This window comes from Patella vulgata, chromosome 2, assembly GCF_932274485.2.
Source record: "Patella vulgata chromosome 2, xgPatVulg1.2, whole genome shotgun sequence".
In the NCBI taxonomy this organism is placed as follows: Eukaryota; Metazoa; Mollusca; class Gastropoda; family Patellidae; genus Patella; species Patella vulgata.
In genome coordinates, this window is record NC_065880.2 from 77,433,465 (window position 1) to 77,448,690 (window position 15,226).

General features: G+C 35.0%; 1 protein-coding gene across 1 annotated transcript in view; it reads right to left on the bottom strand.

Annotated features, from left to right (window-relative positions):
* Window positions 1-569: 569 nt before the first annotated feature.
* The window catches only part of LOC126811654 (uncharacterized), a 56,583-nt gene continuing 41,926 nt past the window's right edge, over window positions 570-15,226 (bottom strand). Inside the window, exons 41-53 of the mRNA XM_050537457.2 lie at window positions 14,402-14,660; window positions 12,243-12,375; window positions 10,314-10,493; window positions 9,253-9,370; window positions 8,599-8,789; window positions 7,715-7,853; window positions 6,082-6,286; window positions 5,540-5,662; window positions 3,523-3,691; window positions 2,579-2,698; window positions 2,130-2,204; window positions 1,366-1,562; window positions 570-772 (exon numbers count right to left, since the gene is read on the bottom strand). Coding sequence (XP_050393414.2) covers window positions 570-772; window positions 1,366-1,562; window positions 2,130-2,204; window positions 2,579-2,698; window positions 3,523-3,691; window positions 5,540-5,662; window positions 6,082-6,286; window positions 7,715-7,853; window positions 8,599-8,789; window positions 9,253-9,370; window positions 10,314-10,493; window positions 12,243-12,375; window positions 14,402-14,660 — 2,112 coding nt within the window. The remainder of the gene's footprint in view (window positions 773-1,365; window positions 1,563-2,129; window positions 2,205-2,578; window positions 2,699-3,522; window positions 3,692-5,539; window positions 5,663-6,081; window positions 6,287-7,714; window positions 7,854-8,598; window positions 8,790-9,252; window positions 9,371-10,313; window positions 10,494-12,242; window positions 12,376-14,401; window positions 14,661-15,226) is intronic.

Sequence of the window (15,226 nt, forward strand, 5' to 3'; positions counted from 1 at the left end):
AATAACATAAAAACAACCAAAATAATACCAACAGAATATAATAATAATAACAAAAATAATACTAACAGAATATAATAATAATAACAAAGATAATATATCTACAGAATATAATAACAAGCCAAAATAAATAGATGACACTCTATGATCGAACTTAGTCATTATAAAAATGCAATGAAACTATCCACCCATGTTTCATATCACTCTTAATCAATTAGAATATTATTCATTCTGTTACAAAACATTGATAAATCAAGTTCTTTATCTCTGCTTAGCCGAAGCCAAAAATGAACTTTCTACCTCAGAACGTATTGTGTTCCAAAAGGTGTGTCAGAAACCCTGATGTACAACAAAACCCATTTTAATAATATGCTGCTTCCTACGAAAGGCAAAGGACACATATATTGAGAAAACCAGCAAGGAGAAAATATCTGAGCTAATAAGAATAAATCATAAAGTTTAATTTAACACTGCACTAAGCAACAGATGCATGCAATAAATAAAATACATAAACAAGCACAAGTATTTAATATCATTTACAGAAATTCTCACTGTCTACCACAAATAGAGAGTTATTCTTGTAGAATAGTTACAATATATCTTACCGGTGAGGCAACATTTTTCTCCATAGTTAAAGACAGTCCACTTCCAATACATGATTTTAAGAATACTGGTGAACCAGCACACAGCAGATTACCAGTATGCATGATGGCGATTTTATCACCTAGTAGATCAGCTTCATCTAGATGATGTGTGGATACCAAGATGGTGCGACCTAAAAACAAAACAATGCATCAAGCTGTTGTGTGTGTGTGAGAGAGAGAGGGGGGAGAGAGAGAGATAGGTTCCAATGTTCACTGACACAAGCTACATAGTAATTTCGTGATCAACATTAGTTACCACTTTATTTCATCAATTCACAGTGGCAGGAAACTGGAGGACCCTGAGAAAAGCCATGAGATTGGACAGGCGACCCTACAGCTTGCAACTGTTTCATAAAAGCTTGGGATCGAAATCACACCACTTGACTAAACTAGGGTTATTTCGGGACTAACATATATATATGGTACATGTTGATGTCTTTAAGATGTGTGAGAAAACTAGAGGACCCGGAGGAAACCCAGGCGACCTATTTCTTGTCACAAGTGTGGGATTAAAAACCAAGACACTTGACTCAATGATATATCTTATAAATTAAAGCACACACATCAGACCATTGCCAGGCCCTCTATCCTGCACCATTGACAACAAGGGGTAATTTTCTCAGTCAACACTGAGATTAAACCCAGGAACTCCAGGCTAGCCAGCCAACATCTTACTCACTGAGCCACTGCAGCTCCCTTACAGATATAAAATGTTTTACATTACCCATTTTCTGTTTCAAAATCAAGTTCCAGATGCTTTTTCTAGCATATGGATCAACACCACTAGTTGGTTCATCTAGTACAATAGCTGTGGATTCTCCAACGAAGGCCAGGGCCACACATAATCTTCTCTGCATTCCACCAGATAACTTTTTACTAGGGATATCACGTACATGCCACAGATCAACATCTTGTAATAACCTACAGCAAAATAATGTAAACTTCAAATGGCTATAATCCCTTCACTTGATTTGATATTTGTTTTTATTTCTTGTAATGTCTATTAGCTTGATTTTGTCCTCCTGCACTTACTATTACAGGATTGATCAATTTAAATCATACTGATTTTTGCGTAGGGCCTGACAAGGACAGCTATCTAAATTATTTAAGCGGCATTTGGTAATTGAATAAGAATAACACATTTCATAATTATATGGAATACAAGTTACTCGACCCTCGTTGAAACATTGACAGCTATATCTAGTCGTTCGGATGAAAATTGAAATTTGATATAAAAGTAGGCAAAATTTCCCTCATATAGTCTGTCGTATGTCTGTCTTCATTCTGGCGGTGCAGAAAAGTAGCACATTAAACCTCCATTTCATTTTATTCTTAATTCTTGACAGATACCTGTTAAAACACTCACATTTTATAAAAGTGAATAGTAAAAAGAGTTGGTTGAAATTGTAAAATAATTTTGTATAGCTTATCCTACTGATAATCAATATCAATACAATCAAATAAAATTACAAATTAATTTATATTTACCGCTTAATTTCTTCATTTGAAACATTTCCAGATTTAACACTGGCATAAAATTCCATATGTTCTACTGCTGTCATACTGAAATAAAGATTTAAATCAATTGTTACAAATGTTTAATCATATTGGAGAGAGAGAGAGAGAGAGAGAGAGAGAAAGAGAGAGAGAGAGTTGAACTCCACTTTACAAAACTCAAACTATATCATTTCGGAATTAACATATGGTTCAATTTTATTTCAATAATTCGCTTGCGCATAGAGGTCTTTAACAGTGGGAAGAAACCGGAGGACCTGGAAAACCCCACGGGGTTGTCACATACAAGGAGTTAGTTGAAACCACCCCAATGGACTTAATGACAGACCTTGTGATTTAATTGTATAACTTACAATAAGTCAAATAAAGGATTATAATTGTATAACCTTTAAGTCAAATAAAGGATTAATTGTATAACTTACTAGTCAAATAAAGCATTATGTTGTGGACATATACCAATAGTACCAGTTGAATCTACAGGTGATTTGTTATATATTTCTACATGTCCTGATGTAGGTCTTGTTACACCTGTTATCATGTTCCTGAAATATACAATAAACTTACAATCAGAGAGAGAGAGAGAGAGAGAGTGTGAGAGAGAGTTTAACCTTCACACACACAAACTAGGTCACTTATGGGACAAACATATGGTTCAATTTTATTTTGATAATTCTTTTGCGCATAGGGGTTTTTAACAGTGGGAGGAAAACGGAGGACTCGGAAAACCCCACGAGGTTGTCACATACAAGCTAGGAAATGAATCCAGGTCAGTTGACTCAATGACAGGCCTTATGATCTAACATGTATGCTTTCGGTCACCCAACCACCCTCCATCGACATTGTCATCAAACACTGACATCCATCAGGAATTCATATGGTGTATGAAATAGAAATGGTATATGAAATAGAAATGGTATATGAAATAGAAATTATGTATATGAAATAGAAATTATGTATATGAAATAGAAATGGTATATGAAATAGAAATGATGTATATTAAATAGAAACGGTATATGAATTAGAAATGGTATATGAAATAGAAAAGGTACTTTATAGTAATGAATGTAGCCTAATTCAAAATAACAGTATTCCTTATTATTGTCTTGTTCTAAAGGTACGTAAACCTTCTGGCAATTTGTTTTCTTTACCTCATCTACAATTGTATAGTATTGTCCTCTCTCTCACTTCTCCCACCCCCACCTAACCTTCCATAACCCAACTTGTGCTCAGCTTTTTTGTCATAATAATGTTGCAGAGAATCTCCTACTCGTCTTTTTTATCAAAAAATATCAACAGAAGCTGATAATGTAAAAAAGAATGAGGAGTGTTACAATGCCTTCCCATATTTCTTAGTATACATCCTTACATTGTGGTTGTTTTAGCTGCTCCATTATGGCCCAAAAGAGCTGTGACATGATCTTCGTAAAATTCCAGGTTCAGATTATTAACGGCAGTTGTTGTGTTGTAAACTTTACGCAGGTTGTGAGTTGATATTCCAACATGTTCATCACCAGATGCTTCCTCAACAAATGCATCTTAAAGAATGAGAAAATAATCAAATAAATAATTTGTCATGTAATAAAATTGCATATTCTAATTAATTATTTAGTCAAACAATTAATAAAGGCTTGATGTGTCATTTGGATTTTCACTGAAATATCAATAGTTTAATACAATGCTATTATGTATTGTTTAATGGTCGAGAGTGTGACATTAAGTAATATATTGTAACATATGTTTTTACATTATATATTACGCAATGTCTTAAGCTCGAGACCATTAAACAACTTAAAATACAGACACTTGCACGTGCTTTGCAATGAAATACGTCACTTGAGTTCAATATTTTACCAAGTTACGCTTGGCACATTGCCCGTACGATTATTTGAAATAATGGTACTCCAACATCAAAGGATGACGTCACATCTGTATTTCAAGAACTCAGATTGATTATTTAACATTTAATTGAGTAAACAAAATCAAAATAACAATTCTGGATAACCTCCTGGCTCGAATTCCAATTTAAACACGCCTGTTATTTCTGTTCGTGCCAAACACAATGGCGACAAGCCTATTGAATAGCGAACAGCATAAATAGATCAATGAAATTTCAATTCAACCTAACTTTGCAAATACCGGTACTAAACGGAACTGAACCATTTTTGGACTGATATTCCTATTATAGATTTTAACTTTCACAATATTGTTATTTACGAGTGATTCCTATAGTGCTAAGCAGTGATGGGATTTCAAAATTTTTCTTGTCGGACATTATTACTGAAAATAAAGGGACATAACTCTTATCATTATTTAAGATGGCAGTTTTTAGATCACACACAAAAATCACATGTAAACAAAATATTCAATTTCGTCCGTAATAAAAAAAATAGGTGCACCTCGTTATTTTTCATATTTAATTCCCGTACGGTATTCAAATTTATGTCAGTAATATTCCTACAAAATTACTTAATTACCTAATCAATCCAGCGTATTATCAACGATAATCTGGTTGCGTGGTAGTTATACACTCAGTAAACTATATTAATTTCGGAATTTTGAATATTATTCACCATGTCTTGATGTCCGATTGGGCATATTCCCGGTCGGACAATTTTGGGCATTTGGAAAAAAGATTTGGACAAGTCCGGAATATACGGGCAAAATCCCATCACTGGTGCTAAGTGATGAATCAAGCCTTTAACCCTTGATATCACAACTATACAGAACCAAATTGAATAGAATGATGTATCGTGTCATTAATAATTCCATATGTAGTTCTTAAATGAAAATTCATTCTTTTTCCATACATGTATTAATAATTATATTTGCACATGAACAGCAAGAAAGATTAATTAATACCGATGACTAGAAAAGACATAAAAAAAGTTTGAATAAAACAACGTACTATAAAATACACATCTCACCATTCTATGCAATATAATTACATGTACTGCTTATTACTGATTGAGTGATGCTTTAACAACTCATCTCTTAGCCTTTTCAAGCAAAGGTATAGTCGAAAAATCACTCAGAAATAGGCATCCTTGCTAGAGATAAGGGGGCGTAATTTATAGGTGACACCCTAGAGGAGGCGATCTCATGTGACCTCATTGTTTACCTTACAGCCTTGGTTTCCTGTACATTCATTACGAACTGGTGTGTTCACAAACGTTAGTTGGAATTTAATCCTGATGCTTTAAAATACGGTTCTCTTGTCATCGCTAAAGTCACGTGGAACCAAGTTTCTACTATCAACGCTTAGTGGGAATTCCTTCAGCATGGACACCCATTATATCACATAGAGTTGTGACCTGTGTATATCCAATTCAATTACTAAATGTCATTGAAACAATTCACGATAAAATATTAGTACATAAACTTACTGTTGTGGTTTTTACTTGAACTATCGGATAAATATTTATTTGAAGATGCACTCTTAGATTTACAGAAGAACCAATATGATGGCTGAACAAAGAAATAAAATGGTTTGGCAACACCATACTTTCCTGTAATAAAAACAAATAAGGTACAAATATTTTACACAGCTGCTTCCTGTAATTAATAAGTATTTAATTTCCTGACCTCCGTTCACAAATTAATCATTATTCATCAATAATCAATTGGGTTATTTATTGTTTAACAGTGATCAAGAAATTAAACGCATGTAAATTGGACACTCATTATCAAAATTGGATGACTTTTGGTGATTTTAAACGATTTTTACAAATTCTAAACAAAAATTTGATAATAAACGAATATGAAATAAATTAGTGTTAGATACACAAGATTAAATGATACCCGGGTTATAGTGAATTAGCAGCAAATGAAAATATTTTCCATAGTGTTAAATGATGCAAGACTATCTGAGAAAACGATTTTTTTTAAATTTTATATGGCCTAAGAGCTTAATGATATATATTCTTACCTGGCTTGACGTTTCTAACATACCATCCAATCACAAGATAGATAAGACTGTCAATTAACATCATAATACATGTCCAACTAAATGTCATCTTATCTCCCTTTACGAAACTATGATCTATATTATTCCATTGTATACCATCGCCTAATTCTTCTAGAAACGCTAAATACTGGGCACCAAAACTAAACGCTGTTGTACTCGACAAACACTTAAATAAAATGAAATAGGGTTTAACATCCTACTTTTCAGCACTGACTGGGCTAATGAAGACGGGTTTACTGAAATTGGTCACGGAACTTTTGATGGTAAATGAAATGGGGTTTAAAGTCCTTTTCGACACCGACTGGGCTAATGAAGATAGGCTATGCCATACAGTGTGCTATGACGGAAGTTTTTCCCGGAAAGCGATCTTATAACCTTTTATTTCCAATTCCAACTGTCAAGGGCTATTTCATGTGCACGCCAATGTATACATGGGTTCCTATCATTTTTTGTACCATTGGAACATCTAGACACTGTCCTTGTCAGATCCTCCGTCCTGCACCACTGACAAGGGGAAACAGCACCATCCGAACGACTAGCCACATCAGAAAATTGAAAGGAACTTTTCTACCCATCATCAGGAACGAACCAGAGACCTCCTGGTTAGCAAGCCAGTATCTTACTCACCGAGCCACTGTGGCTCATAAGTGATACTATAATATGTGTAGTACACAAACAGCATTAGATGGGTAAACTGAGTCTATAATCTGTCCAAATTTAATCAGTTTTTGATTTCTTTCCATAGACTGATGCTGAAGTTGTGGAGCAAAAATCAAATCGTGACCAGCAGAATTTAACATAATGATTGAAATGAAATGAAATGGGGTTTAACGTCCTACTGTTCTGCCCCTATGCTGGGCTAATGAAGACGGGCATACGCCATACAGTGTGCTATGAGGGAAATTTTGCCCGGGCAGCGGCACTATCGCCTACTCTTATATCAAATTCCACTGCCAAGGGATCTTTTACATGCATTCCAATGTATACATGGGACCTCGGTTTTCTGTCTCATCCGAAGGACTAGACAGCTGTCCTTGTCAGGCCCTCCGTCCTGCATCACTGACAAGGGGGAACCACGTCGGAAAATCTGGATGAACTTTCTCGGCCAATGCAGGGATCGAACACCTGACCTCCAGACTAGCGAGCCAGCGTCTTACCCACTTAGCCACGTGATCCCCAACATAATGATTGACATCTCAAACAAGTCATTTGTTGATGAGACCAGGTGATAGTTCATAAAAGACTATTTTCATTAGCAAAGACTTGCAACAGCAACAGTGGTTCGCCTTCCACCAGAGATGCAAAATCAACCAAATGGATAATTTGACTAGATCTTGACGGTAAAACCCTGCAAAAGGCACAGTCCTTATTGTGGTATTATAAAGTAAAAACGTGTTTTTTCAAAGAATTCACAATAGCTCATCACTGCTGGTCATATTTGAATACTGTGCTCTAGAGCATTCTGAAGTACTTCTTTTTTGGACTGCCAGTTTACAAATATGTGTGTGAAATGGCTCTATTTAATGTCCACTTCCACCGAAGTGATATCACTGACAATTTACAAATATAGAGTAAAAGCACTATTTATACTTACAGCAACTGTTTTTTGCCAGAATTCCATTTGAAGTCCCATTGCTACCAGAACAATGTATGGTAGGTAGGAGAGGAAATAAATAATTAGTACTGTCAATATAGCTAGAGTTGTTCTTGTGAAGAAAGCACTCACCATGTAGCTAGAATAAAAATAATACTATAATAATATCTATGTACAATACCATAATTATACAAGTATTCCTTTATGTACAATACAATAATTCTAGTATTCCTATGTACAATACAATAATTCTAGTATTCCATAATTATACTAGTATTCATATGTAAAATTCCATAATTCTAGTATTCCTATGTACAGTACCTTAATTATAGTAGTATTCCTATGTACAATACCATCATTTTACTAGTACATATATGTACAGTACCATAATTATCTAGTATTCCTATGTACAATATCATAATTCTAGAATTTCTATGTAAAATACCATAATTCTAGTATTCCTATGTACAGTACCATAATCATACTAGTATTCCTATGTACAGTACCATAATTATACTAGTATTCCTATGTACAATACCATAATTCTAGTATTCCTATGTACAGTATCATAATCATATTAGTATTCCTATGTACAGTACCATAATTCTAGTATTCCTATGTACAGTATCATAATCATATTAGTATTCCTATGTACAATACCATAATTATACTAGTATTCCTATGTACAGTATCATAATCATATTAGTATTCCTATGTACAGTATCATAATTATACTAGTATTTCTATGTACAATACCACAATTTTACTATATCTTCATTTTTATCCTGTGTCGAACGATGTTAAGAGATGGATCATGAAATGTACATGTAAATATAGAATATGGATGTCTTATAAACCTATAACTGTAGATGTTATATACTTACCATAACATTGTAGATGATAAACAGAATGCCAGTAAATACAGGAATATAATAAACAGGTTGGAGTACGAGAAGATGGTACTATATTTCAATATGATAGCTATTATAATACTAACTATCATCATTATTATCATAGTCGATAAAAACCATGCTACCCAATTTAATCCACATTTCATTCCCATTATTCTTAATACCTGAAAAAAAATATCAAATATTACTTCATCAGGTACTATCAGAATCATTATTTCCAAGTCTGGAATATCTTTGTATCTATGTCATACAGCTGTGCACACAAAAACTGGTTCATTGATATTACCCTAACAGAGAGAGAAAGAGAGAAATGGGGTTTAATGTCCACTCAACACAAACCAGGTCATTTCAAGACTAATATATGATTCAATTTTATTACATTAATTCGCATATGCTTTGGGGTCTGTAGCAGTGGGAGGAAACTGGATGACCCAGAGAAAACCCACAAGGCAGGACAGGCAACCATACTCCTTATCGAAACCACACCACTTGACTCAATGACAGACCTTGTGATCTAACATGCAAGCATTAAAACATGCATTAAACCAATCGTCCCGCCAACTCACCCACCCCACCTCCTTAATATCTTAATAACAATGAATAAAACAGAATTAGAGAATAACTTACCTCATCTTGTCCGTCCTCTCGGTCATTAACTAAATTTCTAGTAGCAATTCCTAGAGATGCTACCCAAGCAAATGTCATTAAAACTGGCAGCAAGTATGATCCAAGATAATGTATGTATCTGAAATTAAAAAAAAATTACATTAAGTCACATTTTAAACTAATCCAGTAAACATACTGTCACATACTCTATTATTGAACCAACTTATTCATATTATTAGGGAACAGTGGTCTGACACCTTTTTGAGTTCTTTGTGTTAATTGAGTTATTCCCCTCGATTAATAAAAGGCTTTAGATGGAATTCTGGGATGGTGTGAAATGAAAGATGGCTGTTTTTAATTAGAACTTCTTCTTGTCATAAACAATCCTGGCCATCTTGTGACCTATACACCCCAATACCACAATATCGTTATCTTCATTTTATATGTTTTACTTTATGCTTATTGAATTCAATATAACACTCATTAATACACCTTCGATGTATTCAATATTGTTGTACATGAACAGTATGTAGGCCTATATATACACACACATATAATGTTCTACACACATTCCAAGAGTTAAATTCTGCGACAGAATAGCATTAACACTATGAAAATTTAACGGTGCAGTACCAAGAATGAAGCCGAGACCAGCTTACTTCAGTGGTCCAGATTGGCACAGTTCTCAATAAGGCACACCCCTGTAAAGTAAACAGAGGTTATGTGACAATATGAGCGCAATAAGAAAGTTGAAAAACACAAGGTAATTGGGTTTTTTTTATATCATTTCACATAAAGAGTTGAGAATCTGAAAGTCTATTTTAATTGTTGACAGACTACTAGTGAATGCTGGTAAAAACATCAAAATTTAAAAATATATAGAGAAAAAGAAATGGGGTTTAATGTTCAATTTTATTTTAATAAATGGCTGCTTGCAGTGGGAGGAAATCTGAGTACACGGAGAAAACCCACGAGGTTGGACAGGTGGCCCTACTCCGTGTCACCTACAGGCTGGAAATTGAAACCACGCTACTCGACTCAATGACAGACCTTATGATCTAAAGCACAAATAATTGACATACTCATCATCTTTATGACATGGATATGGCATTTGTTTTAACTGAACACCCGGATCTGTTGTTGTATTATCACCAGTTTGAATTGATATAATAGATCTCTCAATCATATCCTGTAGTTGTACGAAACCTCTCAGATAACGCATTCTATTCGCGAAACTATCCTCGGGTCCTGGTTTCCATAATCTACAATAAAAAAACATATAAATTAGGTTATACAAAAAAATATTTTCGGGTTCTCAGACAATCATTACCAAAAGTCTGATGCAGGAGGAATGTTTTTATTTTCATGTTTTGTTTTTTTTTTGTCAAAAGATCACTACCAGGCTAAATGACTTATAAACATCATATTATATCGTGGCAAAACATTTATCTCATCGTGCTGTTTATAGGAAGGTTTTAACTTTCATGTTTTGGTTTTTTTTTTGTCAAAAGATCACTACAAGTCTAAATGACTTATAAACATCATATATCGTGTCAAAACATTTATCTCATCATGCTGTTTATAGGAATGTTTTTATTTTCATGTTTTTTGGGGGGTTTTTTGTCAAAAGATCACTACCAGGCTAAATGACTTATAAACATCATATTATATCGTGGCAAAACATTTATCTCATCGTGCTGTTTATAGGAATGTATGATTATCCAGTATCATTTATGATTATCAGTAACATTTATCAGGTTTGCGTACTTGATAAATGAGACACATTTCTGGTTTCATTAATTTTTGTTTTGATTACTTACTGTAACGGGGTAAAAATATTTACATGTGGTAACTAATGAAATTGTTTTTATTTTTCATTTTTTGAAATAAAAACAGGTCATGAGGCCATTTCAAGTGGTGCAGAATTACCTGAGAACCAGAATATTTTTTTTAAAATGGTCTTATTATAATACATCAATTGTGTCGGCATCCAACTCATCAATTCATATTTCTTGTACAAGAAAAATCTACCAAAATAGTCCTCAATTACGTGTATATACCAGTAACTGTTAGAAAGTTAGAAGATAGAATAGTCCCCAAGAGAAGTACCAACAAATTTATGTGGAAAAATGTGGTAATTGATGGCTATTATGGTAAATTTTTCTTGTACAACCAGTGTGAAATATGAATTGACGAGTTGGATGTCAACACAACTGGTAGCCACATTAATAATAATAATAATGTACATTTGTAGAGCGCTAAATCCACCCAAAAGCATCCTCAAAGCGCAGTGAGATAATAGTTATATACACCGGGGGAGTGGAAAGTCTAACTTCCGAAAATAAGTAGGTGATTATACTGGACTTTAAGTTACAGTCATAACATTGTTAACTCTATTGTTCATCCGAATTGTAATTTGTCTTGACAGTTCACAAATCTGATAACAGTTCAAATTGGTATTGACACCAACAAAGCAGATACTAAAAATATCACAAACTGAAATTTTCTATCCAAAAACTTGAAAAAGAGAGGGAGAAATGGGGTTTAACGTCCACTCGACACAAACTAGGTCATTTCGGGACTAGGTCATTGCGCGTTGGGGTCCTTAGCAGGGGAAGGAAACCGGAGGACCTGGAGAAAACCCACGAGGTTGGGCAGGCGACCCTACTCCTTGTCACGTACAACCGGGGATTCGAAACCAAGGCAGTTGACTCAATGACAGGCTTTATGATACAGCGCGCACGTGCTAACCATTCGGCCATCCACCCCCCCCCAAAAAAAAACCAACCCTTGAAAACATGATAATCTAAAAATACTCCTAAAAATCTTCCAGCCTTTTCACACAGTAGTCACATAGTTCTGATTTAAACTATACACAAGTTAAGGAAATCAAGGGAAAGATCACTTTCCACTCAGAGCAATATGACTCAGTTGCAGCCACAAGGGGCACATAACTCATTGTCCAAGAAACGCCTGTGTTTTAGACTGGGTGTATTAAACTGTTTACCGACCTTGCTTTATTAATGGAAGTATCTTGAACATTATCCACATCCATTCGTATTTTATAAATAATATGTTTTGGTATATCTTCTACGGCAGCCCTCTTCTTTCTGTTGCTTGGTTTAATATTTGTAAAAACAATACCTGAAATTAACATTCACATCAATAGAGAGAGAAAAATGGGGTTTAATTTCCTCTCAACAGAAACTAGGTCATTTCGGGACTAATATGGCACATAGTGGTCTATAGCAGTGGGAGGAAACTGGAGGACCCGGAGAAAAATCTCGTAATTTGTCATGCGATCCTGCTCCTTGTCGCATACAAGTTGGAAGTCGAAACCTCAGCACTTGACACAATGACAGACTTTGTGATCGAAAAATGCATGCGTCAAACCATTCGGCTACCAAGTCAATAAATAACACTGTATGCAATACGTCTGTATTTACATTATAATCCTTAGGTGGCATTTAACTATTGAGCACAATAAAAAAACACACAATTTTTGTGGAAAACAAGCACTGTGTTTTCGACATATAGTAGTATATCGATATCATTGTGGTCTGAACCCATATTTTTAATAAGTAGATATAAGCTGTAGGCTAATGTCTTTTGAGAGAGAAGAGAGAGAGAGAGAGAGAGAGAGAGAGAGAGAGAGACTAACATATGGGACTAACATATGGTTTAATTTTATTTCAATAATTCGCTTGCGGGTAGGGGTCTTTAGCAGTGGGAGGAAACCGGAGGAACCAGAGAAAACCCACGATGTTGGACAGGCGACCCTACTCCTTGTCACGTACAACTGGGGATTCGAAACCACGTCAGTTGACTCAATGACAGGCTTTACGATACAGCGCACGTGCTAACCATTCGGCCATCCACCCCCCCTGTCTTTTGTGGAATAAATGAAAATGAAATGAAATGAGGTTTAACGTCCTACTGTTCTGCTCCTAACCTGGGCTAATGAAGACGGGCATACGCCATACAGTGTGCTATGAGGGAAATTTTGCCTGGGCAGCGGCACTACGGCCTACTCTTATATCGAATTCCAACTGCAAAGGGATCTTTTACGTGCACGCCAATGTTTTTTTGTCCCTTCCAAAACTTTAGACGGCTGTCCTTGTCAGGCCCTCCATCCTGCATCACTGACAAGGGGAAACCACGCCGGAAAATCTGAATTAACTTTCTCGGCCAAAGCAGGGATCAAACACTCGACCTCCAGGCTAGCGAACCAGCGTCTTACCCACTTAGCCATGTGATCCCCTTGAGGAATAAAGAAAGAGATTGGAATTATAACATGGAAAATGGTTGTTTTCCCTTTCACCCACAAGTTTAGTATAAGACCCCAGGATCCAAGGAACCAAATATAAGAATATTCAATAAAAGTTTTAGAATTCTTTCAAAAGAGTTCACAGCAGGGGCTCTCGTTTCGTTCAAATTTGCCAGTCTTCAATGGCTGTCACGTGTAAATTACATGTCAGTCAAATTCTGTTAAACAGGCAATATGTAAAGAGCTAGATCTGCCTATTGCAGGTCTTTCTTTGGGCCTTAAATGTTATATGAATTATGAATTAGCCATTAATCAACATGACAAGATCACAATCAACTCTCAATGCCATCATCTGGCTTGATTTTAAGTATATTAGAAAGTTTCGGCCATTTAATGATTTAATTTAAAAGACTAGAATGATGTTTACGATCAATGAAAACATCTTGTCAAAACTACAACCATTGATAACTTTGCTCAAAATAAAAGTAATTTGAATGAAATTTTCAATATATTGATTTTGCATTATCTATTTTTGAAATATTATAGCAAAACTGGCTAGCTCTTTATCTAAATCTTACAGAATGCCCCTTTAAGATCAGAATTTCCAAAAAAAATCAACCTTGAAACATAATAAATGTAATTTAAATTATAAATATACTCAAAAATTGGGATAATACTCAAAAATTGGGATAATACTCAAAAATTGGGATAATACTCAAAAATTGTCATATGCTTTGAAGAAACAGAAATATCTTGATAATATGAAGCCATAGTTCAAATTTGACCCTATTGACCAATGCAAGGAAAGAGCAGAATTCTTAAAATATTCTAGTTCAAGTTTCACGAATAAGGAGCCCTAAGCTATACAAGAGCAATTTTGCAGATTAAATTTTATCTATTTACCAGCTAAAAATTGATGTTTTTCGGAGAGATCCTTAGAAATCTTCAGCAACTCTTCCTCGCTATCCACACCAATAAATCTCTCTAGCTCAATACATTCTGTATAATTCACGACAAGTTGAGCTGCTCTTTGTAGACCGTTCAATTGATCGACAGTTAACTGATCTGAATCTAATGCTCCAAGACCATCTAATAGAGAATCAGGGTTTATACCAGCAGTATCTTTTAACATATTCTTTATAAAATTGTTATTTAGACTTTCCTGTAAAAAAAAAGAAAATATATATACCGTAAACCTTGCATAAGTCGGATTCGTATAAGTTGGATCTTTGCTCAACTCGGATAAAATCGTTTGGACCCTTTGATCCTGCACGTTTTTCTTATTAAATTTCTGCGCGTAAGTAAGATTTCCCAAGTCGGAGCTTTGCTCAATTCGGATCAAAATGTTCGGCCCATTTGATCTAATTCCGGCATTTTTCCTTCGCCTAAGTCGGATCGGCAGTATGTTCACAACATGCTGTTAAAAATACGGCCTGGCTGACGCCACTGAAATCCAAATACAAGGCAGCACACAAATTTGCGCAACTCAGCCATATAAGACGAAACGAATTTGGAATTTTTGAAAAAATTTGATTGTAATTGGGCTAGGCAAAGCAATAATTGACTGAAGTTCTTCAGCTTTTCAACAATTCTAATTTTTCCCCACCCCAGCTTACCTAAATTTCGTTTCATCTAATATGGCCAAGCCACGTAAATCCGTACACTACCCCACATCTAGACCTCAATGTTTAGCAGAAGGGGATGGATTTTTAACAGCATGTTGTGTTG